Source organism: Malaclemys terrapin, chromosome 5 (assembly GCF_027887155.1).
Source record: "Malaclemys terrapin pileata isolate rMalTer1 chromosome 5, rMalTer1.hap1, whole genome shotgun sequence".
In the NCBI taxonomy this organism is placed as follows: Eukaryota; Metazoa; Chordata; order Testudines; family Emydidae; genus Malaclemys; species Malaclemys terrapin.
In genome coordinates, this window is record NC_071509.1 from 9,040,793 (window position 1) to 9,068,673 (window position 27,881).

At 44.8% G+C, this 27,881-nt stretch overlaps 1 protein-coding gene across 1 annotated transcript in view; it reads left to right on the forward strand.

The window, feature by feature from the left end:
- SMOX (spermine oxidase) overlaps window positions 1–27,177 on the forward strand; it is an 82,557-nt gene extending 55,380 nt beyond the window's left edge. Inside the window, exons 4-7 of the mRNA XM_054030673.1 lie at window positions 10,030–10,203; window positions 12,116–12,815; window positions 23,480–23,640; window positions 26,728–27,177. Coding sequence (XP_053886648.1) covers window positions 10,030–10,203; window positions 12,116–12,815; window positions 23,480–23,640; window positions 26,728–26,865 — 1,173 coding nt within the window. The 3' untranslated portion in view covers window positions 26,866–27,177. The remainder of the gene's footprint in view (window positions 1–10,029; window positions 10,204–12,115; window positions 12,816–23,479; window positions 23,641–26,727) is intronic.
- Window positions 27,178–27,881: the final 704 nt, after the last annotated feature.

Sequence of the window (27,881 nt, forward strand, 5' to 3'; positions counted from 1 at the left end):
AATATTTCAGATCTTACGCAGCCAATTCTTATTAACTAAACTAAGATTTATTTAAAAAGAAAAGATTATATGTTAAAAGATCATTATACATACAGATATGAATAGAGTTCTTAGGTCAGTTTCATAATAGAGATGGTGAGTTTTAGAGTTGCAAAAGGTTCTTTCAGAATCAATTCCATAGGTTATAGCCCAATGTCCAATATCTGGGTGATCCTGACTGGAGCTGGGGACCTCAGTCTTGGGACTCAAACGTCCCCTGAGGAAGCTGAAGCAGATCTGAGATAACAGGATCAGGGCCCAAGAGTTCCTTTTATAATTCTCTTGAAGCCTCTTGACAGCAGGTGAATAATAGGTGAAGCACAGTGGCTTTGAAGTAGAACTCCTATTTCCTCAGCATCACTGATCATTAGCTACATGGATCAGCATTAGGCAACTGCCCATCTCCCACCATTTGCATCCGAAGAAGTGGGCTGTAGCCCACGAAAGCTCATGCTCATATAAATTTGTTAGTCTCTAAGGTGCCACAAGTACTCCTGTTCCATTCACAAGTAGTTTATTACATACTTCAAAGAGAAATGAAGACCGTGCTAAACATTAATATTCCCTTTTGATCTTTGAATCAATGAAACATAGTAATAGACAGGAGCCGTCTGGTTACATTGTTAACATCTAACAAGATATAGGTAAACATAGACTAGTACAATCACTATCTTTTCCCAATTCTTTAACAATACAAGTCTACATTTCAAAGCTCTCGTCTATCTAACATGGCTTTGCTAGCTATTTATAAGGAATATCCCTAATTACCATTTACATACTTTCCTAATATGTCTTTAAAGGTAGAATTTGGGTCATTTAACCTGCAAGTTGCTTAACCCTTTCTGACTCAATATCACACCCACTTTTAGCCCTTTTAACTTCATTAGTCTCCCAGGATGTGGTCTTCATTGCTGGGAAAGGTGTGTTTTACATGGATGTAAAATTCTGGAGGAGACAAGGCACAGGTAGTTTCCACCTTGATGGACCTAGGTGAGGTAAACCCTGGGTGAGGGGGTGGTATAGTGTTGACCTTGATTAGCTACCTCAAGGTAAAAACAACAGGGCCTTGTCTCTGTAGGATTTTACATTCTTAACAATAATAATGTAAGTACCATAGTGCCTAAGAGCCCCATCTTCAGTTTCAAACCACGCCTACCTTGTGCATTGAAAACATAGCACAATCGGCCCCACCTCAATGACCCTTTTTCTGGTTACTATAGTTAATGGCCTCAGAGTCAGTCAGCGTTCCCCTGTGTGGTGCATGGTTGGTGGGTTTAAAGAGGTAGCTGGAGAATGATTAAGTTCTCTTCCCCTGAGGCTCCCACGCTCTGCTGGACTTTATGCCAGCTCAGAACTAAGCTGTTTTCCCCTGCCTCGTAGTCTATCACGCTACCATTGGCCTGGCCCACTAGATACCGAGGGCCTGGTTTGTACTGGGGTTACACTAGCGTAAGATTGCCAGGAGACAGGGGTATAAATCAAGCCCTTCGTTTTAAAACTGAGTTAGAAAGAGTGCTTGAGGTGAGTTCCGACAATCCTTAGGAAACTGCACAGATTGAGATGTGTCATCCTGGCCTTCCTAATTCAGCACTGGATAACTTTTAAAATTTGCTTTTCAACATCATTTCAGAAGGTTGAAAAAGCTACTAGGGGGGGAAGCTGTTCTAGACTTGATTTTAACAAATAGGGAGGAACTCGTTGAGAATGTGAAAGTAGAAGGCAGCCTGGGTGAAAGTGATCATGAAATCATAGACTTTGCAATTCTAAGGAAGGGTAGAAGGGAGAACAGCAAAATAGAGACAATGGATTTCAGGAAGGCAGATTTTGGGAAGCTCAGAGAGCTGATAGGTAAGGTCCCATGGGAATCAAGACTGAGGGGAAAAACAACTGAGGAGAGTTGGCAGTTTCTCAAAGGGACACTATTAAGGGCCCAAAAGCAAGCTATTCCACTGGTTTGGAAAGATAGAAAATGTGGCAAAAGACCACCTTGGCTTAACCACGAGATCTTGCACGATCTAAAAAATAAAAAGGAGTCATATAAAAAATGGAAACTAGGACAGATTACAAAGGATGAATATAGGCAAACAACACAGGAATGCAGGGGCAAGATTAGAAAGGCAAAGGCACAAAATGAGCTCAAACTAGCTACGGGAATAAAAGGAAACAAGAAGACTTTTTATCAATACATTAGAAGCAAGAGGAAGACCAAAGACAGGGTAGGCCCACTGCTTAGTGAAGAGGGAGAAACAGTAACAGGAAACTTGGAAATGGCAGAGATGCTTAATGACTTCTTTGTTTCGGTCTTCACCGAGAAGTCTGAAGGAATGCCTAACATAGTGAATACTAATGGGAAGGGGGTAGGTTTAGCGGATAAAATAAAAAAAGAACAAGTTAAACATCACTTAGAAAAGTTAGATGCCTGCAAGTCACCCGGGCCTGATGAAATGCATCCTAGAATACTCAAGGAGCTAATAGAGGAGGTATCTGAGCCTCTAGCTATTATCTTTGGAAAGTCATGGGAGACGGGAGAGATTCCAGAAGACTGGAAAAGGGCAAATATAGTGCCCATCTATAAAAAGGGAAATAAAAACAACCCAGGTAACTACAGACCAGTTAGTTTAACTTCTGTGCCAGGGAAGATAATGGAGCAAGTAATTAAGGAAATCATCTGCCAACACTTGGAAGGTGGTAAGGTGATAGGGAATAGCCAGCATGGATTTGTGAAGAACAAATCATGTCAAACCAATCTGATAGCTTTCTTTGATAGGATAACGAGCCTTGTGGATAAGGGTGAAGCGGTGGATGTGGTATACCTAGACTTTAGTAAGGCATTTGATACGGTCTCGCATGATATTCTTATCGATAAACTAGGCAAATACAAATTAGATGGGGCTACTATAAGGTGGGTGCATAACTGGCTGGATAACCGTACTCAGAGAGTTGTTATTAATGGTTCCCAATCCTGCTGGAAAGGCGTAACGAGTGGGGTACCGCAGGGGTCTGTTTTGGGACCGGCTCTGTTCAATATCTTCATCAACGACTTAGATATTGGCATAGAAAGTACGCTTATTAAGTTTGCGGATGATACCAAACTGGGAGGGATTGCAACTACTTTGGAGGACAGGGCCATAATTCAAAATGATCTGGACAAATTGGAGAAATGGTCTGAGTTAAACAGGATGAAGTTTAACAAAGACAAATGCAAAGTGCTCCACTTAGGAAGGAAAAATCAATTTCACACATACAGAATGGGAAAAGACTGTCTAGGAAGGAGTACGGCAGAAAGGGATCTAGGGGTTATAGTGGACCACAAGTTAAATATGAGTCAACAGTGTGATGCTGTTGCAAAAAAAGCAAACATGATTCTGGGATGCATTAACAGGTGTGTTGTGAGCAAGACACGAGAAGTCATTCTTCCGCTCTACTCTGCTCTGGTTAGGCCTCAGCTGGAGTATTGTGTCCAGTTCTGGGCGCCGCATTTTAAAAAAGATGTGGAGAAATTGGAAAGGGTCCAAAGAAGAGCAACAAGAATGATTAAAGGTCTTGAGAACATGACCTATGAAGGAAGGCTGAAAGAATTGGGTTTGTTTAGTTTGAAAAAGAGAAGACTGAGAGGGGACATGATAGCAGTTTTCAGGTATATAAAAGAGTGTCATAAGGAGGAGGGAGAGAACTTGTTCACCTTAGCCTCTAAGGATAGAACCAGAAACAATGGGTTTAAACTGCAGCAAGGGAGGTCTAGATTGGACATTAGGAAAAAGTTCCTAACTGTCAGGGTGGTTAAACACTGGAACAAATTGCCTAGGGAGGTTGTGGAATCTCCGTCTCTGGAGATATTTAAGAGTAGGTTAGATAAATGTCTATTAGGGATGGTCTAGGCAGTATTTGGTCCTGCCATGCGGGCAGGGGACTGGACTCGATGACCTCTCTGTCGTGTTTGCTGGTGTGTTACTGTTTGTATTTAGAGCTGTCCCTTGGTGGAAGGGGTAAGATGACATTAATATTTGGCTTTGGAATTTTTGCTAATTGGCCTGGTGCGGTCAGATCCTGCATACATGTGCTTTCTAAATGGAAAGAAAATCAGTAGAATCTTGTACACGCTCCTGGGCACTTCATCTTGCCAAGCTCTTTGAAATAAACCTTGTTTGGAGTCTCTTGGGTATGCTTTGATAGCTATGTTGTAGGAAAAAAATAAAATTAGGTGTTTTTCTGTGTCCCGTATTTCAAAAATGCCATTTCCCAGTAACTTTAAATGGAGTCTTGTACACTTGTTGATGTTATAGTTTTTTTCAGGTTTTTCTCTCAAGAAACAGCCTCAAAGTATCTCCAAATGGATGAATACAGTTCTGTCTCCCCTTTATTAGAAATTCTCATTAACCGCACAGTCTTGGTTTGACCTTTGTATGGTCACTTACAACAGCTTTTGCTGTATGTATGTATATATAAAGGATACACTTCCGTTTTTTTGTTTGTGTGTGTGTGCACGCATATTCTTTCCATCATTAGAAGCATAAATATCCCTTTCCACAAGCAGATTTAGGAAGTGTGTTCAATCTTAAACTCAGTCAATACTTGGTACATTATTAAGAGAGACTTCGTTGTAAGATTCTCTTGGCATTTCCAATTTGCTTCTTTGCACGTTGCTGCTGAACGAGCTGCCATTCACAAAATCATTTAGCAGTGCAGGCCCGTGACTGGGGCTCCTTGGTGCTACCATAATAAATACAGACGATGATATTTTCCTGTTGTCTGACCAGTTGGATCACATACTTAGGGGAAAAAAACTCATTTGGTGTTTTCCCCCCTGAGGGAGAAATGTGTGTTTCTCTTCTTTCCTCTGGTGCCCAGTGAATACTACAATGGACAATGAAAACATGCCTATGGCTAATTTAGTCTCTGGGCCAAGTGGTAACTGGATTTTAATACAGCTTTGCTTGTCTTGTGAATGTGTTATCTGCTTATAGTCTGCAATCAGCTTATGAAAGCTGACCTGCATTATGCTGAGGCAAGGTCTGCGGCAGCTTTTAGCAGTACTTGTTGGAAGTGGTTAGACCTCAGAAATCTGTGCCATAGTGTAGGCCCATGAACTGCCGACTGCTGAAATTCCACAATACTACTGATGTGGGGGCGGGGGAAAGAGAGACCATTTCCCCCCCTCCACTGCTAAGGACTCCCAACCTCTCTTGTTTTGAAATCCCTATGCTTTGGGACAGCTCTGTTGCCTCAATCAGTATCCTTCTCTTTTTCTGTTTTCTACCAGTTTCCTTATTCTCTTCTGTGTGTCTTCCCGTCTCATCATTTCTTTTTCTATGTTTTGTTTTTTTCTGGTACCGCTCCTTCATTTTTTCTCTCTCTCACCCCAGTTCACTTCCTGTCTCTTTTCTCTCTGTTCATGTTTATTAAATAAAACTTCAAAGCAACCCCCCCAAATTACAGTCACAACAGGGGGGCAGTACACAGAGGCAAAAAGGAAACACCCAACCCCCTCCCCCCGACTTTTAGTCCTGAGAACTAAAAGGTCAATTTGATACCATAGTCCCCAATACCGATTGCCATTTTGCCAGACTCATCGGTTTTTTTCTCAGATGTTTTTAGCAGCCGAATGACTGCACAAATAGCTCGAAGTACAGTTTCAAGTGAGTCATCCTGTGCCTGGAAACAGCCAAACAGCAACTACTGCATTAACAACTGCGAGGGTCTCAAGGAAAATACATGGCAAATGTCTGTCCTTCCTTAGCCAGGTAGATGCTGAATCCCCTGGTGCCTGAAAACTCCAAAAGTCAGTTGTCTACAAGTCTGGCCACGTGACAGCAGACCTCTGAGTTTTGAGGCCAACTGATCCTTTCTCTCCCGCTGCAACTGCTGTCTTGTGTTTTGTCCCTCACGCTGCCCACTGGCAGCCAGGCCTTTGTAGTGCACCGAGGGACTGGGATAGAACACGGGGACCAGCTGTGGTGGGTGGGAGAAAGCATGTGGCCTCTATGGCCCCTGCAGCTTCTTACTACAAGCCACAGGGATGGACATGCCAGGATCCTCCTACCTCTCTTCTGGCTGGGAATTGCAGCTATATGGAAGGTGCAGGGGACAATTAGTTTAAACCATTTTCCATAATTACTCCTCAACATTGGTATGTTGAAACCATGACTATCCAGTTCTGTCAGAGAGGTCAGTAGTTTTAATCCAAATACCTTCGATGGGAAAAACTCTCCAACCTGAGATCTTGTCTCTCCGCTTATAAAGCACTATGCTTCCCTGTGGTGCTAGATAAATAAGAAGGTGGCACAGATTCTAGACAAATAAGTTATTCCTGGGATTGGTTGTACGTCTGTGATTTATCTTTAAGGGCTTTCCTGCCTGTCTTTGTTCTGGTAAGTTTTTCATTTAATATGAAGTACCATTACTCACAGTTGAGCAGTTCTTGGAATCATGCAAACAAAAGACTTGATTATTCCAGAGGGGCACAAGTGGTTGGTGGTGATGGTTGTGTTTTAATAACCACTTCCTCCTCACCAACAGTAACAATGACACAAGTTGTTGGGTCATCTTGTTATATGAAACACCTTCTCCAAAAAAAAAAAAAGAATTCTAACTTGATTTCTTTTGATGAGATTACAAGGTTGGTCGATAAAGGTGATAGTGCTGAAGTAATGTACTTAGATTCCTGTAATGCATTTGACTTGGTACTGCCTGGCATTTTGATTAAAAAATTAGAAATTTATAAAATTGACATGGAACACATTAAAAGGAGTAAAAGCTGGCTAATTGATAGGTCTCAAAATGTAACTATAAATAGGGAATCATCGTCAGACGGGTGTATTTCTGGGGGGGTCCTTCAGAGATCGGTTCTTGGCCCTACGCTATTTAACATTTTTATCAGTGACCTGGAAGAAAACATAAAGTTTTTATGTTAAACATTACTGATAAAGTTTGCAGATGACACAAAAATTTGGGGATTGGTAAATAATGAAGAACTTGAGTCATTATTATAGAGCAATGTGGATTGCTTGGTAAGCTGGAGACAAGCATCTAGGAATAAAGAATGTAAGTTATTCTTACAGGATGGGGGATTTTATCTGGGGAAACTGTGACTCTGACAGAGATTTGGGGGTTGTGGTGGATAATCATCTGAACATGGGACATGCTGAACGGTGAAATATAGTGGCCAAAAGGGCTAATGTAGCCCTTGGATGCATAAATGGGAATTTTGAGTAGGAATAGAGAAGTTATTTCACCTCTGTATTTGGCACTGGTGCGACCGGTCCTGGAATCCTGTGTCCAGTTCTGGTGCCCACAGTTCAAGAAGGATGTTGATACATTGGAGAGGGTTCAGAGAAGAGCCATGAGAATGATTAGAGGATTAGAAAACCTGCCTTATAGTGATAGCCACAAGGAGCTCAATCTATTTAGCTTAACAACAACAACAAAAAAGGTTAAGGGGTGACTTGATTACAGTACCTACCTGGGGAAGAAATATTTAATAATGGCTCTTCAGTCTAGCAGAGAAAAGTGTAACACAATCCAATGGCTAGAAGTTGAAGCTAGAGAAATTCAGATTGTAAATAAATTGTAAATTTTTAACAGTGAGGGCAATTAAGCACTGGAACAATTTACCAAGGGTTGTAGAGGATTCCCCATCACCGGTAATTTTAAAATCAAGATTGGATGTGTTTCTAAAAGCTCTGCGTTAGGAATTATTGGGGGGGAGTTCTGTGTTATACAGAAGGTTAGCCTGGATGATCAGAATGGTCCCTTCTGTCCTTGGAGTCTCTGAATGTATGAAATGGTGGAAGATTCAGCCAGTTGAGCAATCTCAACTGGGAACGCTTGGGTGCTTCATGACCGTATATGAGTGGTCACTTGTGTATAGGGTGGCCACTCCCACATTCCCAGAATACCAGACATTCCAGTACTTCTGGGAATGGGGAGGGGGCCGCCCCTGCTGGCATGTGCACGCAAGGTCATGCTGCATGGGGGACCTCATTTTGAGGAGGGTGCCGCCCCAGTCATGCTGGCAGGGGTGGGGCAGCATGCTCTTTAGAATGGTGTCCCCCAGACAAAACCATGTGCAGTTTGGTCTCAGTACGGGATGGGGGACAAACCACCCAAAAAGGGGGACTGTGGTTTAAAATCAGACGAGCAGCCTTCTTACTTGTGAATCATTCACACTTGTATATATTGATTTCAACATAAGAGCCCCTGTTCCAGAATATTGGATTCCTGGATAAATAACGTAAGAATACAATCTGTTAGAATTTGGGGGATATGTAATGGTCAACCTATGGATTCCATTTTTGTTTTGTGAATGTCATGTTGTATTTCAACCACCATTTTGAATGTAACCTATAGCGTGGCTTTGAATGTTCGTTTGTAGCAGGAACTTGACACCATAGAAGACAGGCTGTGTCTAGGAAGCTGTGACAGCGTAATTAAAGGCCATCAACACTGAATGGCTTATACCCTGGTGGAACAATGGGTTTGCTATGAGCAGTGCCATTGATTTTGGACAACTCTCTGCCTAGAAGCTTGGCGAAGAGGGGGTGTTCGAACCTGGAATTCCCTAGCAGGGGCAAGAAAGGTGTCAGAGGCTGTCTTTAAAACTGGAATGCTCTGTATACAAAGGAAGCCATTCTCCTGCCAGAAGCAAGGATAGTCAGGCCAAGGAAGGTCAGGCTGCCTGGCCGAAAGGACTGAGCCCAATGCCAGGACTCTCAAGGGTCGTGAGGACATTGAGGGGGAATTGTATTTATGGAGTTTATGGAAAACGATAGATTTGTAATTCTTGTGTTTTTTAAGAGTAAAGTGTGCGTCTGTGCATCAGACCTTCCTTGACCAGGTGGACTCTGCAGATAACGTGGGGGCTCTGGAGGACCGTGGCGCTGGTTCCAGGGTCTAGGCTGTTGAACTGTGGGATCCCACTGCCTAAGGAGAGTGTCAGACATGGGGTCTATACCTGAGAGACCCATAGCTAGGTACAGTGGCCAGACACTGTCCAGACCCAGGAGGCTTAGAAGGGTGTGGGACTGAGTTGATGGATCCACTCACAGCAGACTGGTATCTGTCCAAAGCATGTGACAGGGCCAGGTTGTGACAGTCTGAGAAACACAAAATCAGAAATAGCAAACCCAGTCACTCGCCCTACAAAAGAAGCCAATCCCTCAAACCAAACATTCTCCAACTCCATTCTCACCCTAACAAAAACCCAAACTTCAACCCTGCCTGTACAGAAGTAGTATTCAGATATAGGTGCTCCCTGGTCTGCCACCATTAGAGGGCAACTGGGCCACAGACAGTAACAATATTGGTACTGTAGCTGGAGTAGCAGGATTTAGCCCCTTGAGGGTGCCATGATTGCACAAGAAGCGCTGTCCCTTCCTCCAGTGGAAGGTAATGGTGAAACGCCCATATTTTGGGAGGACCGACAGACATAGTGTGCTCCTAAATAGCTACCATAGAACATTTTAGGCAGGTCAGAGTTCTTCCAATTTGTCTTTGACCCTCTGATTTCCTATCCTCTGCTGACTGGCAGAGCTGTGGATAGAATCCTAGAATATCAGGGTTGGAAGGGACCTCAGGAGTCATCTAGTCCAACCCCTTGCTCATAGCAGGACCAATCCCCAACTAAATCATCCCAGCCAGGGCTTTGTCAAGCCTGACCTTAAAAACCTCTAAGGAAGGCGATTCCACCACCTCCCTAGGTCACCCATTCCAGTGCTTCACCACCCTCCTAGTGAAAAAGTTTGTCCTAATATCCAACCTAAACCTCCCCCAATGCAACTTGAGACCATTACTCCTTGTACTCTTGGTACATCTTGTGAAGGGCAACATGTGATCAAATAAATTCCTAACGCCCTTTGGCAACACAGTGGGGTGGCCTGGGCTTACCGATCCTGGGTGAAGAGGAGTGCGCACACCGCTCGGGGCTTGGATTCTGCACACTCGAGCTACTTGCTGCGAGTGACTCTCTCCCTCTTTCTGTCCTGTCTCTGGCAGGTCTATAACCTGACTCAGGAGTTCTTTCAACGTGGTAAACCAGTCAATGCTGAGAGCCAGAATAGTGTGGGCGTCTTCACACGGGATGTGGTGCGCAAACGCATCAAAGCCGATCCAGATGACTCGGAGACCACCAGGAGGCTAAAACTAGCCATGATCCAGCAATATCTTAAGGTATGTTTAAAAAGGCAGTTCAATCATGGGACATTAGAAAGCTGGCTAAGAGTTATGTCCTATCACTCGGGAATTACTTACATTGGTCGTCTTTGCAGCTGGGATATTTCTAGTTCATCTATTAAATTTTCCTCATAAGCTGGACATCTCCACAATGGGCTGGCAAGTTATGAGATGTCTCATCAGTTCAGTTAAATTCCTCTGTGTGGTGTTATAACATTCAATCCTCTATTCTGCCACTTACCAGCCAAAGACAGCATACTGCCAGCTCCATTTAGGAATGCTACCTTTTTGCCCCATACCATGGACCATGTGCTGCAGGCAGAGTGTCATTTATCCCCTTTTGCCTTTCTCCAGAGCTTGGAAACCAGGAAAATTAACTCTGATAATACAAAGCTGTTGGGGCAATCCCTGCAAAATAAATCATAGAAGGTCATCTAGTTCAACCCCTTGCTCAAAGCAGGACCAATTCCCAACTAAATTATCCCAGCCAGCATCCCCCCCACCCCGCAAAAAAAATCCCAAAGCATCTTTACCTTTGATTTGATTCTCTCTCCCCTTTCAAATTAATGTTAACTGTATTCATTAGTACCTCCATGCTACTTGCCAAGTAGATCCTGCCTTCTCTGTATCTTATCTTGAGGATGGGACTTGTGCAGCACCAAGCAGTCAACACTATGCATCTGAAGAAGTGGGCTGTATTCCACAAAAGCTTATGCTCAAATAAATGTGTTAGTCTCTAAGGTGCCACAAGTACTCCTGTTCTTTGTGCGGATACAGACTAACACGGCTGCTACTCTGAAACCTGACAGAATAAATGTTAATCATAATTGGGCAGTTTGTGCTTTGAAATTGTCATGTGAATTAAAGGCTTATGAAGGAAGGCAGGGGAGCCACACGCACAACACTCTGGCACAGTAGGTAAGTATACGTATCCACAGTTTACCTATGGGAAACTGAGGCAAAGAGAGACCTAAGGTCACATAGGGAGTCTGACAGCTGCTGTGACACTCTTCCCTCTGAGTCATTATTGAATGAGTAATAGTCACTCGTGGTCATTAAAGAACCTAGGGCCTTTCTGGTAAGAAAATGAGCGTTAACTCTGGTGTCTTGGCCAAATTCTAATCTGAATAGTTGCATTTTGCCTCCCCAAGATTCCTTCTGTAATTTTGGTGCTGAATCATTGTAATAACTTGCTTTTTTTATTTAGATTTGATAAAGCTTTTCTACCATAGCCAGAACAACCTATACAACTACCACCGATGCGCTAGCCCCAGACTGTAGATTGTCCTATAACCAGGGAAAGGAGAAGAGCAGAGACTTTAAAGTCCATCAAGGACCTCTCAGCTGCAGATCATTAGCTAGTTGAATGTTAATGTTCATGGCGTGCTGAGATCTGCCTCTGAGGGGGTGGCTTTGAAACCCTTTGGTTCTTCTAATGTCTCCGTATGGAATGTGAATCTCTGTCAACGTTGGGTAGTGGAAAAAGTGTTTAAATAAGCATGGCACCAGCCTCTGTTTGAGCAGCACCTCAGAGCTGATCCATGCTCAGCGCTCCACCCCTTCTCTAGCAGAAAAGTTCAATGGGATTTGTACGTGATCAAAAGTGGCCAGGGTCTTGGTCCAACATCATGCAGAAGGGGCATCAGAGTACTATAGCAGAACACACTCAATTGGTCCTTAGAGAGAGAGAGAGAAAGTTGGTAAGCAGTATAACAAGTGATCTGTTTTGTCTAGCTCTTTGGCTTTCAGGTGCTATATCGGTAAATGTCAGTGTGGCCTAGTGCAAGGGACTGGGACTCGGGACTCCTGGGTTCTATTCCTGTCTCTGCTGTTAACTTGCACTATTCTGTCTGTACCGTGGTGAGGTGGGTAGCTCTTTGGAAACTTGGTTTTGTGTTGCTTTCGCTAGGTGGAGAGCTGTGAGAGTAGCTCCCATAGCATGGACGAGGTCTCGCTCAGTGAATTTGGAGAATGGACTGAAATCCCTGGGGCCCATCACGTCATTCCTTGTGGCTTTATCAAGATTGTGGAGATCCTGGCCCATTCCATTCCAGAGTCGGTCATCCAGCTCCGCAAGCCAGTCAAGTGCATCCACTGGAACCAGTCGGTCAGCAAGGAGATTGAGCGTGTGGCCGACCACAACAGCGACCGCCCCGAGGAGGACCAGGGCTACCATGTCTTTGTGGAGTGTGAGGACTGTGAGTTCATCCTCGCCGACCACGTCATCGTGACCGTATCGCTGGGGGTCCTGAAGAAGTACCATGAAAGCCTGTTCCACCCTGGCCTGCCTGAGGAGAAGGTGATGGCCATTCAGAAACTGGGCATTAGCACCACCGACAAAATCTTCCTGGAGTTTGAAGAGCCCTTCTGGAGTCCTGAATGCAACAGCATCCAGTTCGTCTGGGAGGATGAGGCAGAGAGTGAGAGTTTGACTTACCCTGAGGAGTTGTGGTACAAGAAGATCTGCAGCTTTGATGTCCTATACCCACCGGAGCGGTATGGCTATGTGCTGAGTGGCTGGATCTGCGGGGAGGAGGCTTTGATCATGGAGAAGTACGACGATGAAACTGTGGCAGAAACGTGCACTGAGATGCTGCGTAAATTTACAGGTCAGCAATGCTCTCGTTCCTTTTGTTGGTGGAGAAGAAAGGGGGGACCGAGAGGAAGGAAATGCAGTGAAGTAGTCAATAGCTCCTTGGCCTTTTGTTCCTTTTGAAAGGATGTGCAAATGCTTTAGAAGCACCTGCTGCAGAGATGCACTCTATGTAGCTATGTAAGTGCCACTGCTCTAAAGGCTTGTGTGTGTTTTGAGACTCATTTATATAGAGATGATGATGAAGAACTGGAGCACACTACATCAACTGGTGGGTTGAGTGCAGTCAGACTCCAAATGCTTTTTTAAAAAATCTCCACTATCATTTTATCAGCTTTAACAGTTACAGCGATGCACTGACAGTCCGGATTCCCAGGGCCAGATCCTCAGCTGGTGTAAATCAGCATAGCTCCATGAAAGACAATGGAGTTACACCAGTTGAAACCAGCTGAGAGTCTGACATTTGGAGTCTGTCTCTGACTCCCACTCACTGCATGTGTAAGTCACATAGGACTAAATTTTCAAAAATGAGCCACCCCGGGCCTCACTTTTTCAGAGGCCCTGAGCACACTTCTGTTCAGTGTTAGCTGCCAATAGTTTACAGCAGTGAAAATCAGGGAGCACCCAAAAATGAAGGCACCCCAAATGAGTGACCTTTTAAAAATTCAGGCTGTAGCAAGTCTATTTGTCAGTTCTGCATTACCTGTCTAGCTTAGCTGAGGGAAGGGGTATGTTTGTGAGGTGTAGCCCATTCATGCTGCAAAGCTCGGTGAGATACTCAGAGGAAAGGTGCTGTATAAATATGCAAATCATCCCTGAGTCAGTGTGTTTCTAGTGGGGATGCCCAGGGATTAGTTCTTGGCCTGATGCCATTTAATATTTTTATCAGTGACCTGGAAGAAAACATAAAATCAACACTGATAAAGTTTGCAGATGGCACAAAAATTCGGGACTGGTAAATAATGAAGAACTCAGCTCATTGTTATATAGAGCGATGTGGATGCTTGGTGAGCTGGGCACAACCAAACAATATGTATTTTAATACAGTTGCATGCAAACATATGCATCTAGGAACAAAGAATGCAGGCCATACTTTCCCATACAATCCCCCATGGGGGATTCTATTCCAGGAAGCAGTGACTCTGAAAAAGATTCGGGGGCCATGGTTGGATAATCAGCTGAACTTGGACTCCTTGGGTGATGCTGTGGTCTAAAGGGCTAATGTGATCCTGGGATGTATAAACAGGGGAATCTCGAGTAGAGAGGTTATTTTACCTGTATTTGGCACTGATGCGATCACTGCTGGAATACGGTGTCCAGTTCTCGTGTCCACAATTCAGCAATAATGTTGATAAATTGGAGAGGTTTCAGAGAAGAGCCAAGCAAAAGATTAAAGGATTAGAAAACATGCCTTACAGTGATAGACTCAGGGAGCTCAACCTGTTTAGGTTAACAGAGAGAAGGTTAAGGGATGTCTTGATTACAGTCTATAAGTACCTACATGGGGAAAAATATTTGATAATGGGCTCTTCAGTCTAGCAAACAAAGGTATAACGTGATCCAGTGACTAGAAGATGAAGGTGGGCAACTTCAGAGGGGAAATGAGGCGTCAATTTTTAGCAGTGAGGGTAATTAACCACTGGCACAATTACCAAGGGTTGTGGTGGATTCTCCACCACTGGCAATTTTTAAATCAAGATTGGATGTTTTTCTAAAAGTTCTGCTCTAAAAATTATCTGCGGGACATTCTATGGCCTTGTTATACATGAGGTCAGACTAGATTATCACAGTGGTCCCTTCTAGTCTCGGAAGCTATGAAAAATACTTTGCAGAAATGCAGAACAGAGCATTGTACAGTCTTGGTCCAAGGATTTTCGGTTTTAGGGACTACTCCATACTGAATTATAATTTTTTTTAAAAAGAGGTGCTATCAAAGATGAGAAATCCTTCTATGCTTCCAGAAGCTTCTTTCTTATTATTAACATATTTGTATCCACACATCCATCCCATGCGATCCAGACCTTAGTTTTTTATTAACTTCCATCATGTCTCCCTGTTCTATTGACCCCCAGACATTTGAACATAGTTTGTGTTTTCACATGGTATGAACAGTCAGGTTTCTGCTGTGCATACCAGCCAATCATGGTTTACAGCTTAGCTGAAGGAAGATGACAAGTTAGCAAAGTTCCCTTACCTGTTTGTTGGCTATGAACCATATTCAGATCTTCAGCAATGTTATTTGGATCAGCTATGCTGATGAGTACTTGCTAATTAGTTGCTTCCATTCAAGAGGCAAATAATAGCTTCTTGTGGATGTAGCCTCACTTGTACATGTAGACGCAGAGTCTAAACTCCTGGGGTAGAGACCAGGGGTGAAATCCTGGCCTCATGGAAGTCCATGGCAAAACTCCTCTTGACTTCATTCAGACTAGGATTTCACCCCATGTCTCCTCTTTAGTTTTGTACATCATGGAGTACCTTCTCACCATTCACTTAATAGACTTTTTAGTGGAAAAGGACAGCCATTACTCTTTTTTCTTTTTAAATCCCTGGCTAGAGACCTTCTCCAACACTTCAGGTGGAGACATTCAGAATGTATTTAACAATACAGATTTTGACTTGCAGTTTTACTGATGGTCAGGATTTATTATTCCTCAAGATAAATATTGGCCTAAACTTCCTCTGTCAATCATCGAGCTTCACCTCCAGTGCCCATTGAAGTCAATAGGAGTTGAATTGGGACCTAAATCTTGATACCCACACCAATGTAAATCAATAACTGTTAACTCTAATAATAAGTGGGACTTGTTACTGACAATAACAGGGCAGAAGTTAACTGATGACTTAGTTGCTTTATTTTGCAAGTACTGTAGCACGTTCTCTTGGCCAGTGGTTTGTTGCTGGTTGAGCCACCAGGATACCTCAGAGCCATTTCTGGCAGTAGATTAAATTCCTGTGGCAACTTTAACTTTAAGAGAAATCTATGACCTTTTGCTCAGCAGTCTGAAAGTTCACATGGCAAGAAACATTTCTCACCATGCGCAGCATTAAAAACAGTGTGTGGTACTGGAAAATACTATGCCGTTAAATAGGGATTTAAAGCTACATTGCCTCCCTGAATCGGGGTGTTATAGAATCATAGACGATTAGGGTTGGAAGAGACCTCAGGAGGTTTATAGATTCATAGATTCATAGATTCTAGGGCTGGAAGGGACCTCGAGAGGTCATCGAGTCCAGTCCCCTGCCCGCATGGCAGGACCAAATACTGTCTAGACCATCCCTGATAGACATTTATCTAACCTACTCTTAAATATCTCCAGAGAAGGAGATTCCACAACCTCCCTAGGCAATTTATTCCAGTGTTTAACCACCCTGACAGTTAGGAACTTTTTCCTAATGTCCAACCTAAACCTCCCTTGCTGCAGTTTAAGCCCATTGCTTCTTGTTCTGTCCTTGGAGTCTAAGGTGAACAAGTTTTCTCCCTCCTCCTTATGACACCCTTTTAGATACCTGAAAACTGCTATCATGTCCCCTCTCAGTCTTCTCTTTTCCAAACTAAACAAACCCAATTCTTTCAGCCTTCCTTCATAGGTCATGTTCTCAAGACCTTTAATCATTCTTGTTGCTCTTCTCTGGACCCTCTCCAATTTCTCCACATCTTTCTTGAAATGCGGTGCCCAGAACTGGACACAATACTCCAGCTGAGGCCTAACCAGAGCAGAGTAGAGCGGAAGAATGACTTCTCGTGTCTTGCTCACAACACACCTGTTAATACATCCCAGAATCACGTTTGCTTTTTTTTGCAACAGCATCACACTGTTGACTCATATTTAGTTTGTGGTCCACTATAACCCCTAGATCCCTTTCTGCCGTACTCCTTCCTAGACAGTCTCTTCCTATTCTGTATGTGTGAAACTGATTTTTCCTTCCTAAGTGGAGCACTTTGCATTTGTCTTTGTTAAACTTCATCCTGTTTACCTCAGACCATTTCTCCAATTTGTCCAGATCATTTTGAATTATGACCCTGTCCTCCAAAGCAGTTGCAATCCCTCCCAGTTTGGTATCATCTGCAAACTTAATAAGCGTACTTTCTATGCCAATATCTAAGTCGTTAATGAAGATATTGAACAGAGCTGGTCCCAAAACAGACCCCACTTGTTATGCCTTTCCAGCAGGATTGGGAACCATTAATAACAACTCTCTGAGTACGGTTATCCAGCCAGTTATGCACCCACCTTATAGTAGCCCCATCTAAATTGTATTTGCCTAGTTTATCGATAAGAATATCATACGAGACGGTGTCAAATGCCATACTAAAGTCTAGGTATACCACATCCACAGCTTCTCCCTTATCCACAAGGTCATATAGTCCAATCCCCTGGTCAAAGTAGGACCAACACCAACTATCATTACCACTTCCTCCTTCTCCTCTTCGACTCCATCTGCAGCCAGAACTGCCTTAAGCACAAGCAAGACAAAGGTCCTGCTTGGGGCCCAGTGAAGTCTGAGCAACTCATTATTTATTTCCCACCTCCATCTGTTTAGGGGGGAAATACTTACAAGGCTCGATTTTCTATCTTCGGGACTTTCGAATTGCAAGATTAATCCAGCCTGAACTCCACTGCACTCCACTCTTCTCTTGTTCCCATCCCAGCCTCCACTGAGATTATAAACAAGAGTGCAGTGGTACCTTAAAAACATCCATATAAATTGAATCAAAATCACTGTTCTTACTAATTACAGCAGGTCAGCTCCAACCTTCCATAAAGACAAGAGAAGGCTCTTTTCTTAACATCAAGTTGTCTTAGTGCTCCACGATGATGCTTTCCAAATCTTATAAATAATCTTGATTGCCATTGTTCCTCCTATTTAAAACTGTTGAGCTTCTTTTTCTAAATTATTTTATTAGGTGGGAACTAAATTCTTTAGCTTCCCCCCTCCTACTTTGCATCTACCCTCTTACAAGTAAAGTTAGTTACCGAACTCTCTCTCCTCCCTCTCACTCCTCTTTTCAGGGGAAAATAGTTTGAAATTGGATCTTCGGTGTCCACTACGGTTGCTGTTCCGCATGATCCAACACTTGCTCAGTGTCCATCAGGTTCCTCAACCATCCCAGCTGTGACCCATCTTCGTGCTGTGTAGTGATCTAATCCTGGGTCAGAATCTCTGGTTACATTTGCCAGATCTCCACAGCCAAACTGATCTCCTTTCTCTCGGGCACTCATCACTGCAGGGAAAAGAGGGTTCTTGGAGCACTTTCATTATGCCTTGTGTCCAGTTCCACCGGTGAAATGTTCATGGTTTGATTCATTCCCCCCAAGCAAGTCTTTTTATCTGCTGGAAAGTTTTTCACAATGCCCATAGCTGTTCCTCCAAACCTCCCTGGGATAACGGGGCGGTTTTTTCATTGGTGTTTGCTGGGTGAATTTTGGTGCTCCAAACCCATACTTGGATAGCTAACTAAGCAGCCTGACCTCCCTCAGCCACTGTTGAAGCTCACCCTTTTCACAGTCAAACCACTTCTTCAGGTGCTTCAGACACCCAAGTCTGGAGATTTGGGCCTTAACCGCTCTGTGTCTGTTTAAAATGACTGCACCCCTCTGCAATACTTCCCTGCCTCACAAGAGGCTTGAGAGACATAATCAGTGTTTTGAGATGCTCAGAGGAAAATGCTCTCTAAGTCCAAATGATTATTACTGTTGCAGGGAATAGGACTACTTGTGACCTAACTCAGAACTTGCCACCAGCAATCTAGAAATAACCCTAACCCTCTGCTCCATCAGGCCCCATCATTAATGCTGTTGATTTTTATACCTCTGGGTAGCTTCCACACACGGATGGGCATTGAGGGACAGTGCAGTGCTATCTCATGCTCCTTTATAAACAGAATACAGGAGTCCCTAGGACTCTGCTCTTCAGCTGTACATTTAAGTTACAGGGTCTGGTCCAGTGCCCATTGAAGTCAGTAGGATTCTTCCTATTGACTTCAGTGGGTGTTGGATCAGGCCCATGTTCTATTATTTTAGGCTTAGCATAATTTTACTCTCGGTATACTTCTTGGAGGAGAGGAGATTATCTGCCTCTGGAACCTTAAATTTCACATGTAAATGAGAGTAGTGGATTATCTATATTTGCTGTGAAAGCCCTCTAGGTTTTGCAGGTCGGCGAACCATTGACAATTCCAGTAATTCACAACTGGGTAGCTGAAAAATGTAGTGTCCTCTAAATCTGATTAAAACAGGCTGGCTCTAGCCCATAGGCCTAGTTTGACTGCTGTATTTGGGGTGGGAGGCAGCTCCAGCCAAGCCAATAGGGCCGTGTGTGTGTCGGGGGAGGGAGAGATATGTTCTCTCTCTCTCCCTCTAGCCCCCCCTTTCGCTGGTTCTATTCCCCCTCCTGGAGTGGTGGACACTGCGACGGGCTGCGCACTACCTGTGCTGACGGTGCTGGGGGGTGGGGTGGGCCAGCTTAGCCGGGGAGCCCTGGATGCTGATGCTGTCTGCTGTGCTGACCTGAGCGGGGGAGCCATGACCACTCTGGCACCAGCTGCTGCCGCTGGACTTGATGCCGCCATTTTCTGGTGACTCCTGGCACTGCTGTGGCTGCCTTCCTGCCAGGGCTGGTGCTGCTGCCGAGGGGACATGGCATGTCAGGCTCCCGCTGCACCGCACAGAGACACGCGGCAGCGTGGGCCCCACCAGGACCACCAAACAGCCAGTACCCCGGGCTGCTGGGGGACAAGGAGGAGAAAGCTGGAAGACAGGAGCTGCTGGCAGGGGCCCAGCTAGGTGCATTAAGTTAAATGCACCGAGCCTTTCACCCTGACTACAGCGCCTCCCTATAAGGCTGGCCTTGTTTGGGGGGGCCAACGTCCTCCCCCGCCCCCCAACTATGCCCATGCTCTAGACAGTCTGAGGCCTTGTACCCATTACTGTGTTGGCTAAGCTCTCAGTGTTGAGAATTTGGATTTCTGGGAGCCCGTGGCCAAGGCACTCACTCAGCCATGCTGCGTTTTTCTAATGCTGACGCAAGCTGTATTAAATCTGCAACCTCCCTGTGAAATGTGCTTTGTTCTTTCTGCATCATACATGCTTCAGCTTTTAGACTTCCACATTTTCACAGTGTTTGCAAGTGCAAAATCTAAAATAACGTTCAGCTGTGCTCATGCTTTTCAGTTTAACTTTTGGTTAGGGTTTGAACATGACTGGACTTCCTGCAATAGTGAACAACCTGCATGGAGTTCCAAAAGTTATTCCAAGCCACAGCTGAAAAGCGTGACCCCTCAGTCTTCAGGAACACTTGGATCCTGATCTGTATTTCGTGGGTGGCTCCTAACTCTACAATGGACCAAACAAACGGCTTGATATAAAGCCCACGGATATGAATGAGGCTTTCTGTAGACTAAAGTGAGCCCTAAATCCCCAGATCAGAACACCACCCAACTTTCTGAGGAAGTTAGCTCTAGACCCATTTCTAGGAGGAACTGATCTAAAGGAAGTAAATCAGCTCTGCCTACTCACTCTTAAGCAAGTTACAAGCTGGCTGACTCTGCAAAACACACAGGCAAAACTCCACTCGATTTCAATGGGAGTTCCTTACCTACGTGCATGCACCACACATTCATCCCTCACCAGGCCCTAAAACTATGATACCCTGGTTTGTGTCTTGTAAATCCACATACCCTTGCCTCAGAACTAGTACTATGAAAACAGAATAAAGAGAGGCTGGTTTGGGTTCCATGGATTCCCCCTCCACAGATTCAGAAATATGAACCCTGGTGGGGTAATAATGGGTACACTCTGTGACGCTTCCCAGGAGTACCTCGCTACCACCTGCCCTGAGCATGAGGGAGCCTTGTCTGTGGCTGCTCAGAGTCAACGCCTGGACACTGCCAGCCATAGGAAGCACTCTCAGCCTACCCAGGCTCTGTCATCCCTTTGCAGATTAGTGATAGATACACACCAGTCCCTGAGTTCTCTGAGCATCCGCTGGAGTATCCAGCCCCTGATCCACTGGGCGCTCACAGAATTCACAGATCCACTACTCCCAAGGGAACAGTATGCACCGGCCTATCAGTGTCACCTCTCCACTTAACACACAGCACTTAGATATGTTGATAGTGCAAACAGGAATATGTTCATTTGACAAGGAACAGTGATTGGAGAAGAAGCAAGTAGGATTAATGAAAGAAATGATTACAAATAAAATCAAATCATAACACGCATTCTAGAGCTTAATCTCATAACTAGCAAGTTGTCCTCCTCACCCAAAGTCCTTCTCACAGTGTTTTTCAACTGGATGGCTGAGCACCTGCCTTTTGTAAGCCCAAGCCCACTGGCAGCTTGTCTCCCCAGATGGAGGATGTCAGGGTGTCTCTCTGCACCCCTCCATGTAACAGACAAGTCCTTTGCTTTTCACCTGTAAACGGATTTCTCCCCCTGCCGTTCTTCCAATTAATTTCTTCTGAAGTTCCTGCAATCTCCTCGTTAGCATGTGACTCAGTATGCAAACAGACTCCTGTTGTAAAACACGCAATGCACAATGGTCAGCCAAGCATTTAAGAACATAATTTGCAGTATACATACACGTCTCCTTACATAGTATCCACTCATACATTTTGCAAAGATTAGGATGACCAGTGTGACACAGGCTTTCAGTAGAGAGCTGAAGTGATACTCTTCAGTGGAGTGGTGTGTAAATACCACACCCAGGGTACACCTCTAACCCTTCTGCATCCCCCTGCCAGTTGGCAGCAAGAAGTCCTAGGGTCACACACTCCTCTGTTAATGATAGCCAAAGTCTTTGCACAACCATCATCTCTCTATTTGAATAGCGCAGCTATGATCCTTTCTTAGGGGTTTCCACATCCACATCAATGCATTTATCTCATCTGTGGACAAACAGAAGCAGCCCGAATATCCAGCTATCTATAAAAGAGTATCCTGTTAGATGAGTTTCTTGACAGATTTTCAGCTGAGTTTTGCTTCCCTGCCAGGCGGAGGTAGCATTTCTAATTGGCTTTCTTCCCCTACAAGGGAGCACTGCAACATTGTGGCTTGTAGAGTTTGTCTATTTCCCCTCAAATGGAGCCTCCCTCTATCAGTCTGCCATGGCTGGCCAGGTGGAAGTTAAAGACACCATAGGATTTCTATTGCAAAGTTGAGGGATAGTCTGTTTCTTGGCCAGCATTCCCCACAATTTCTCACCCCAAATGTAACAGGTTTCTAATATTTAAAGTGGCGTGAATGCTACAGTCAAATGCATAATAGATACTGCTGTTTACCTACACCTACACCTCCACTGTACTGCGAAGAGGAGGATGGTCTGGGCACAAGCACAGGGCTGACAGTAAGGAGGTCTCAGATCTACATCTGGCTCTGCCACAAATACTTCGGTATGACCAGGGGCAAGTCACTTTATCTCTCTGTGCTTCAGTTTCCAATTAGTGATATGGGAATGGTGCTGCTTCAATCACAGAAGGACTGAAGCTTAACTCATGAGGGTGTACTTTTGGAGATCTTCAAAAAGGAAACACAAAGTTGTTTTTTACACGAGTATCCGAGTCATTGCTTTAAGCCCGCTGATTTTATACAACTGCCATTCAGGCTAGAGATACCCCAAACTCTCTTCCTTTCACAAATTCAGTAGCTCCCTGGCTTCTGTAATATGTTTGCATGCTCCCTAGCTCTGAATTATCTCTTTCTAATCTCTGTCTCTGCTTTTGTCTGATTCTCAATTTAAAATTCAGTACTGGTAAGGGCGACGTCATGTTCCCAGCGTTATCAACTTTTTATTATTGTTCTGTTATGTATTGACGCCTGCACCTAAAGACCTCTGGGCACCTTGACAATATAAAATGAGAACATGCACCCTTTACAATGTGAGGGCAACAAAGGCTCATTTCTAACCACCTCCTCTTATTTGGATTGGCACTGTACAATACATTGTGTGACTTTTGTGTAAGTGCTTTGGAATGTGCTCTGTAAGAAGACTTTAGAGTACAACAGTATTTGCATTGTGTTACGGCACTTGCCATATGTTCTCTTGGGCTTATGCTCAACCTTTTCAAAATAAAATGTGACAGCAATTTCCTTGACAAATCTGATATCTTAAAATGTGGCTTCCTATTTCTGCACAGCTCAGACACTTATCAGACCCAAGTCATTGCCCGGAACCACTGCTGGTCTTGCTCCTAATTTTCCTGGAAGAGCATATTTTTAATTCCTTTGTTTTATCCTTGAAATTTTACTAAAACCTACAAATGGCTGCTTACATGTTCCTTGACTGTGCAGGTTCAAGAATAAAGGTCTTGCTTATTTGTCCGTCTGTACTATACTTTAGTCCCATTGGTCATCAGTTCAATAATACCACTATGCCACAACATACGCTTCTGTGGAGGAACTTCCTGTTGTACGCCCACCTAATATTCTTACAGCGTTGTAAGCATACAAGGGGTGAGCTGTAACCAGAGGAATAACCAGCCCCTGTCCTCAAGAGAACTATTTTAGGCTTGTTACATATTTGTCAGGCTCACTATGGTTAGGCCCTTATAGTTGTATTTTAAAAATGTGAAGAAATAACTGACTGCCCGGGCAGGTTGCAGAGCTCCCCAGTTGTCGCCTCCCCGATGTTGCAGCCGCTTTTCGCTGGACTGTGTTTTCTCCTTTGGTTTTGACCCAGGGAATCCAAACATTCCGAAACCTCGCCGCATCCTGCGGTCCTCCTGGGGCAGCAATCCCAACTTCCGAGGATCCTATTCTTACACCCAGGTCGGGTCTAGCGGGGCTGATGTGGAGAAGCTTGCCAAGCCACTGCCTTATACGGAAAGCTCCAAGACGGTTGTAAGTATTGAACGCTAGGATGGAGAGAGAGATGGTTTGGCTATGACTTTATTAAGGGGACTTGCTATTTTCCAGCTTGCTAGATTCCACGGTGTGTAGCCTACTTTCGATACAAAATTTATACTGATCTGTGCGAGCCTCTAGTCTCCTCTCCTTGCAGTTCTTTGTTTCTTTTACCTACTGGAAATCTGCCCTCAAATATTTTAAACCTGTTCTTCGGCTGATTTTATTCAGAGAGGTTTTGCCTCCCTGCTTCACCTGCCTGTTCTTTTTACTACTGCTTTTGGGGGTGGCATGGGGGCACTGAACACAGAGAGGGACCTTCGGACATTTGCTCCCCATCAGCCGGGGCAGGCACCTGTAAAAGAGAATCTCAGGTTGGTCATGATTGGCTGATGCGTTTTTAAACACTACTTTCTCTGTCTATGCTAGATGCCAAGTCCTGTTTGAAATGATGGGTGTTAAATAGCGATCATTTACTCATTTTAAAACACAACCCTTTTTTCATAGTGTTCCTGGGAAGCAGTGACTCTGAAAAACATTTGGGGGTCGTGATCGATGTGCTCCCCAGTGTGATGCTGTGGCCAAAAGAACTAATGTGATCCTGGGATGCATAAACAAGGGAATCTTGAGGACGAGCAGAGAGGTTATTTTACCTCTGTATTTGGTTCAGTGTGAACACTGCTGGAATCCTGTATCCAGTTCTGGTGCCCACAATTCAAGAAGGATGTGGATAAATTGGAGAGGGGTCAGAAATAAGCCACGAGAATGATTCAAGGATTAGAACAAAATCATGCCTTATAGGGAGAGGCTCAAAGAACTCAGTCTATTTAGCTTAACAAAGAGAAGGTTAAGGGGTGACTTGATTACAGTCTGTAAGTGTCTACATGGAGAACAAATATTAATAATAATAAAGGGCACGTCTGTCTAATAGAGAAAGATGTAACATGATCCTAAGGCTGGAAATTGAACCTAGACAAATTCAGACTGGAAGTAAGGTATAAATTTTTAACAGTGAGGGTAATTAACCATTGGAGACCGGTAATTTTTAAATGAGGAGAGGATGTTTGTCTGAAAGCTGTGCTCTAGGAATTATTTTAGGGAAGTTCCATGGCCCGTGTATACAGGAGGTCAGACTAGATGATCACAATGGTCCCGTCCGGCCTTAGAATCTGTGCATCTCTGAATGAGTGTTAAACATGGCCGCAGTTGACTTGTCCTGAGGGCTAATTCGGAATATGCCAGAGCAGTGTATTGAGAACTCCTTCTGTGGCTGTGCTAGTACATTAAAGAGATCCTGCCCCTTGTCGTGAAGCTCATGCGTTGGGAGTTCAAGTCTGTGTGATAAAATGTTCTTCTCAGGCAGTCCCAGTTCTTTGAATGTGGTGCTAAGAAGACATGTGAGGTGTCCACTATGTCTGTGTAATTTCCCAGGCTACATGCTTTGTCTCAGGATCTAGACCAGGGGTGGGCAAACTTTTTGGTCCAAGGGCCATGTCGGGGTTGCATAACTGTATGGAGGGCCGGGTAGGGAAGGCTGTGCCTCCCCAAACAGCCTAGGTCCCGCCCCCTATCTGACCCTCCCACTTCCTGCCCCCTGACTGCCCCCCTCAGAACCTCCGACCTATCTAACCCCCTCCACTCCTTGTCATCTGACCGCCCCCTCCTGGGACCCCCGCCCCCTATTCAGCCCCCCTCTCCCTTGACTGCCCCAACCCCTATCCACACCCCTGCCCCCTGACAGCCCCCCTGGGACTCCCAACCACCCTCTGCTCCTTGTCCCCTGACCACCCCCTTCCAGGACCCTCCGTCCCTAACTGCCCCCCAGGATCCCACCCCCTTATCCAACCCCCCCTTGCTCCCTGTCCCCTAACTGCCCTCCGGACCCCTATCCAAATCCCCACCCCCTGACAGGCCCCCCGGGCCTCCCACTTCCAACTCTCCCTGTTTCCCATCCCCTGACCGCCCCCGCAGAACTTCCACCCCATCCAACCGCCCCCTCCTCCCTGACTGCCCCCCAGGACCCCACGCTCCCTTACCCAACCCCCCCCGCTCCCCGCCCCCTTACCAGCAGCAGGCGCTTGCAGCTGCGACACCCGGCCAGAGCCAGCTGCACTCCCCACGCTGCCCAGCAGGAGCGGCGGGCCAGAGCATGGCCCGCGTGGGGGCGTGGCTGTGGGGGTGGGGGGACAACAGGGGAGGAGCCGGAGACTGGGATCCCCGGCTGGGAGCTCGGGCCGGGCAGGATGGTCCTGCGGGCCGGAGTTTGCCCACATCTGGTCTAGACCCCCTTCCTAGAGAGATGATGACTTGTCAAGCTGACTTCTGTGATCCTGTCTCTTCTTTTGGCTATGCATTTTTTGTATAATTATGAGGGGCAGAGGTGCCTATTAAAAGGGGAAGTTGAGATTTTAAATCATTTAAATTCTGTGAACATCTCTACTTCCTGTGGAATTCACCACTTCGAAGCCCATGTAGCCTTTTCCCCTTTCATATCTCTCACGTGTGGGGGAATTAAATTAATAAAATCTCTGGATGAACCAGAGCTTTTTCGTATGCGATCCCCTTAACAAGCACATAGATACTGTGGTGAGAAACGCTATAAAATCGAGAGAGATGCCACTGTTCTCTTAGTCCAGGAATCTGGTGGCTTTGGGATGTATCTTGTCATACTGGGGAAAAATTAAACTTAATCCTCAAAAAGAATACAGTGAACATGGCATCGTGTGGGATGAAAGAAGCAGAAACTGAATCAGCAGAGAAGGTAAAGCTTTCAAACCTCCTCTAGTGTAGATGTGCTGCAGTCGGCTAAAAAATGATTTGCACCAGTACAGCTGCATTGGTGTCTCCATGCCCTCAGAGGATGGTACTACACAGTCACGCTAGCCAGTACATATTTGGTACTCACAACTGCACGTTTTGCATGTAGCTGTGGCACATCCCTTTGGAAATTTCGCCCCTGATGCCCACAAGAATTTGGGTGTTAATTTTGAGCGTGTAGAAGGGCAATAGAATGTTTGGCTCTTTCCCGGAGCTGTAATGGATGGAACGCTGTAACTTCCACTGACTTTCTTTTCTTATCTCCAGCCTATGCAGGTGATGTTTTCGGGGGAGGCCACTCATAGGAAGTATTATTCCACTACCCATGGTGCTTTGCTTTCCGGCCAGAGAGAGGCTGCTCACCTCATTGAAATGTACCAAGACCTCTTACAATGCAGGAACTGAAAGGCTTAATGTTTGAGAAGAACCACTAACTCGTGATACCTTTTACAGTTGTGTGTAGGTTTTTTTAAATTAATAGTAGAACAATTTTTATCTTTTTATATAAAAAAAGCCCTAACTGTTTAAAAACATAGTCACCTGTAGCTTATTTCCTTTACTGTATTGTTAACAGAGGAGGGTGCTCTTTCTGTATGGTAAACTTTGTGTGTGTGTGTGTGTGTGTGTGTCATTTTAATTGCACTTTCAGTGCCTCTTCAATTTTTTTTTCTGTTTTGTAAGTGCCTTCTCTTCTAAAATAAATGTTGTAATAAAATATCTGAGTGGTGTGGTACATCCTGTGCACTTGTTTGGGAGCGTCTGCTCAATACCTTATTTTTCTCTTTCCAAAACGTTTATGGATTTCTGTTCCCTGCCATGGGATTTTGAATAGGAGGGGTCTTTTCTCTTAAGGTGTATCTTCACTGCAGAATTAACTTGGGTGATGGGCACGGCTTAGCCTAGCTCAGGTGTGAGCAGTCACGCTGCAAAGCCCTGCCCAAGTTATTGTGTCTTCACTGGTGTTGCACTCCCATTGGACTTCTGGGGACATATCCCATGGGGTTTTGTGCTCCCATAAGTTGAGCTGCTCTATGATTTTTCCCAGTGAATTGTAGGAGAACTTGTCTGTCCTTCTGGGCACCCGGGGGGAATTGTGGGAAGGCCCTCGAGTACTTGAGTGGTTTAGCCTGTATCCACAGGGCAAAGTGGTCAGGTTAACAGCCTGAGTGAAAGTAGTATTAGCCTATATCCCCAGCTAGCTTGGGTTTAAAGCACCACCAAACTCAGGTGAGAGCGTTTTGCATGTGGATGGGAGCAGGGTCAGGGGGAACACCCGTGGAAGAGCCCAAGCTAACTCTGCAGTGAAGACAGATACTTAATTCTGTTTCTTTGGTGGCAGTGCCCCAGATACGCTTTCCAAACAGAAGAAGACAAGGGCCCAAAGTCATTTGAAGTCTGAGACTACTACTCACAATAGTAAA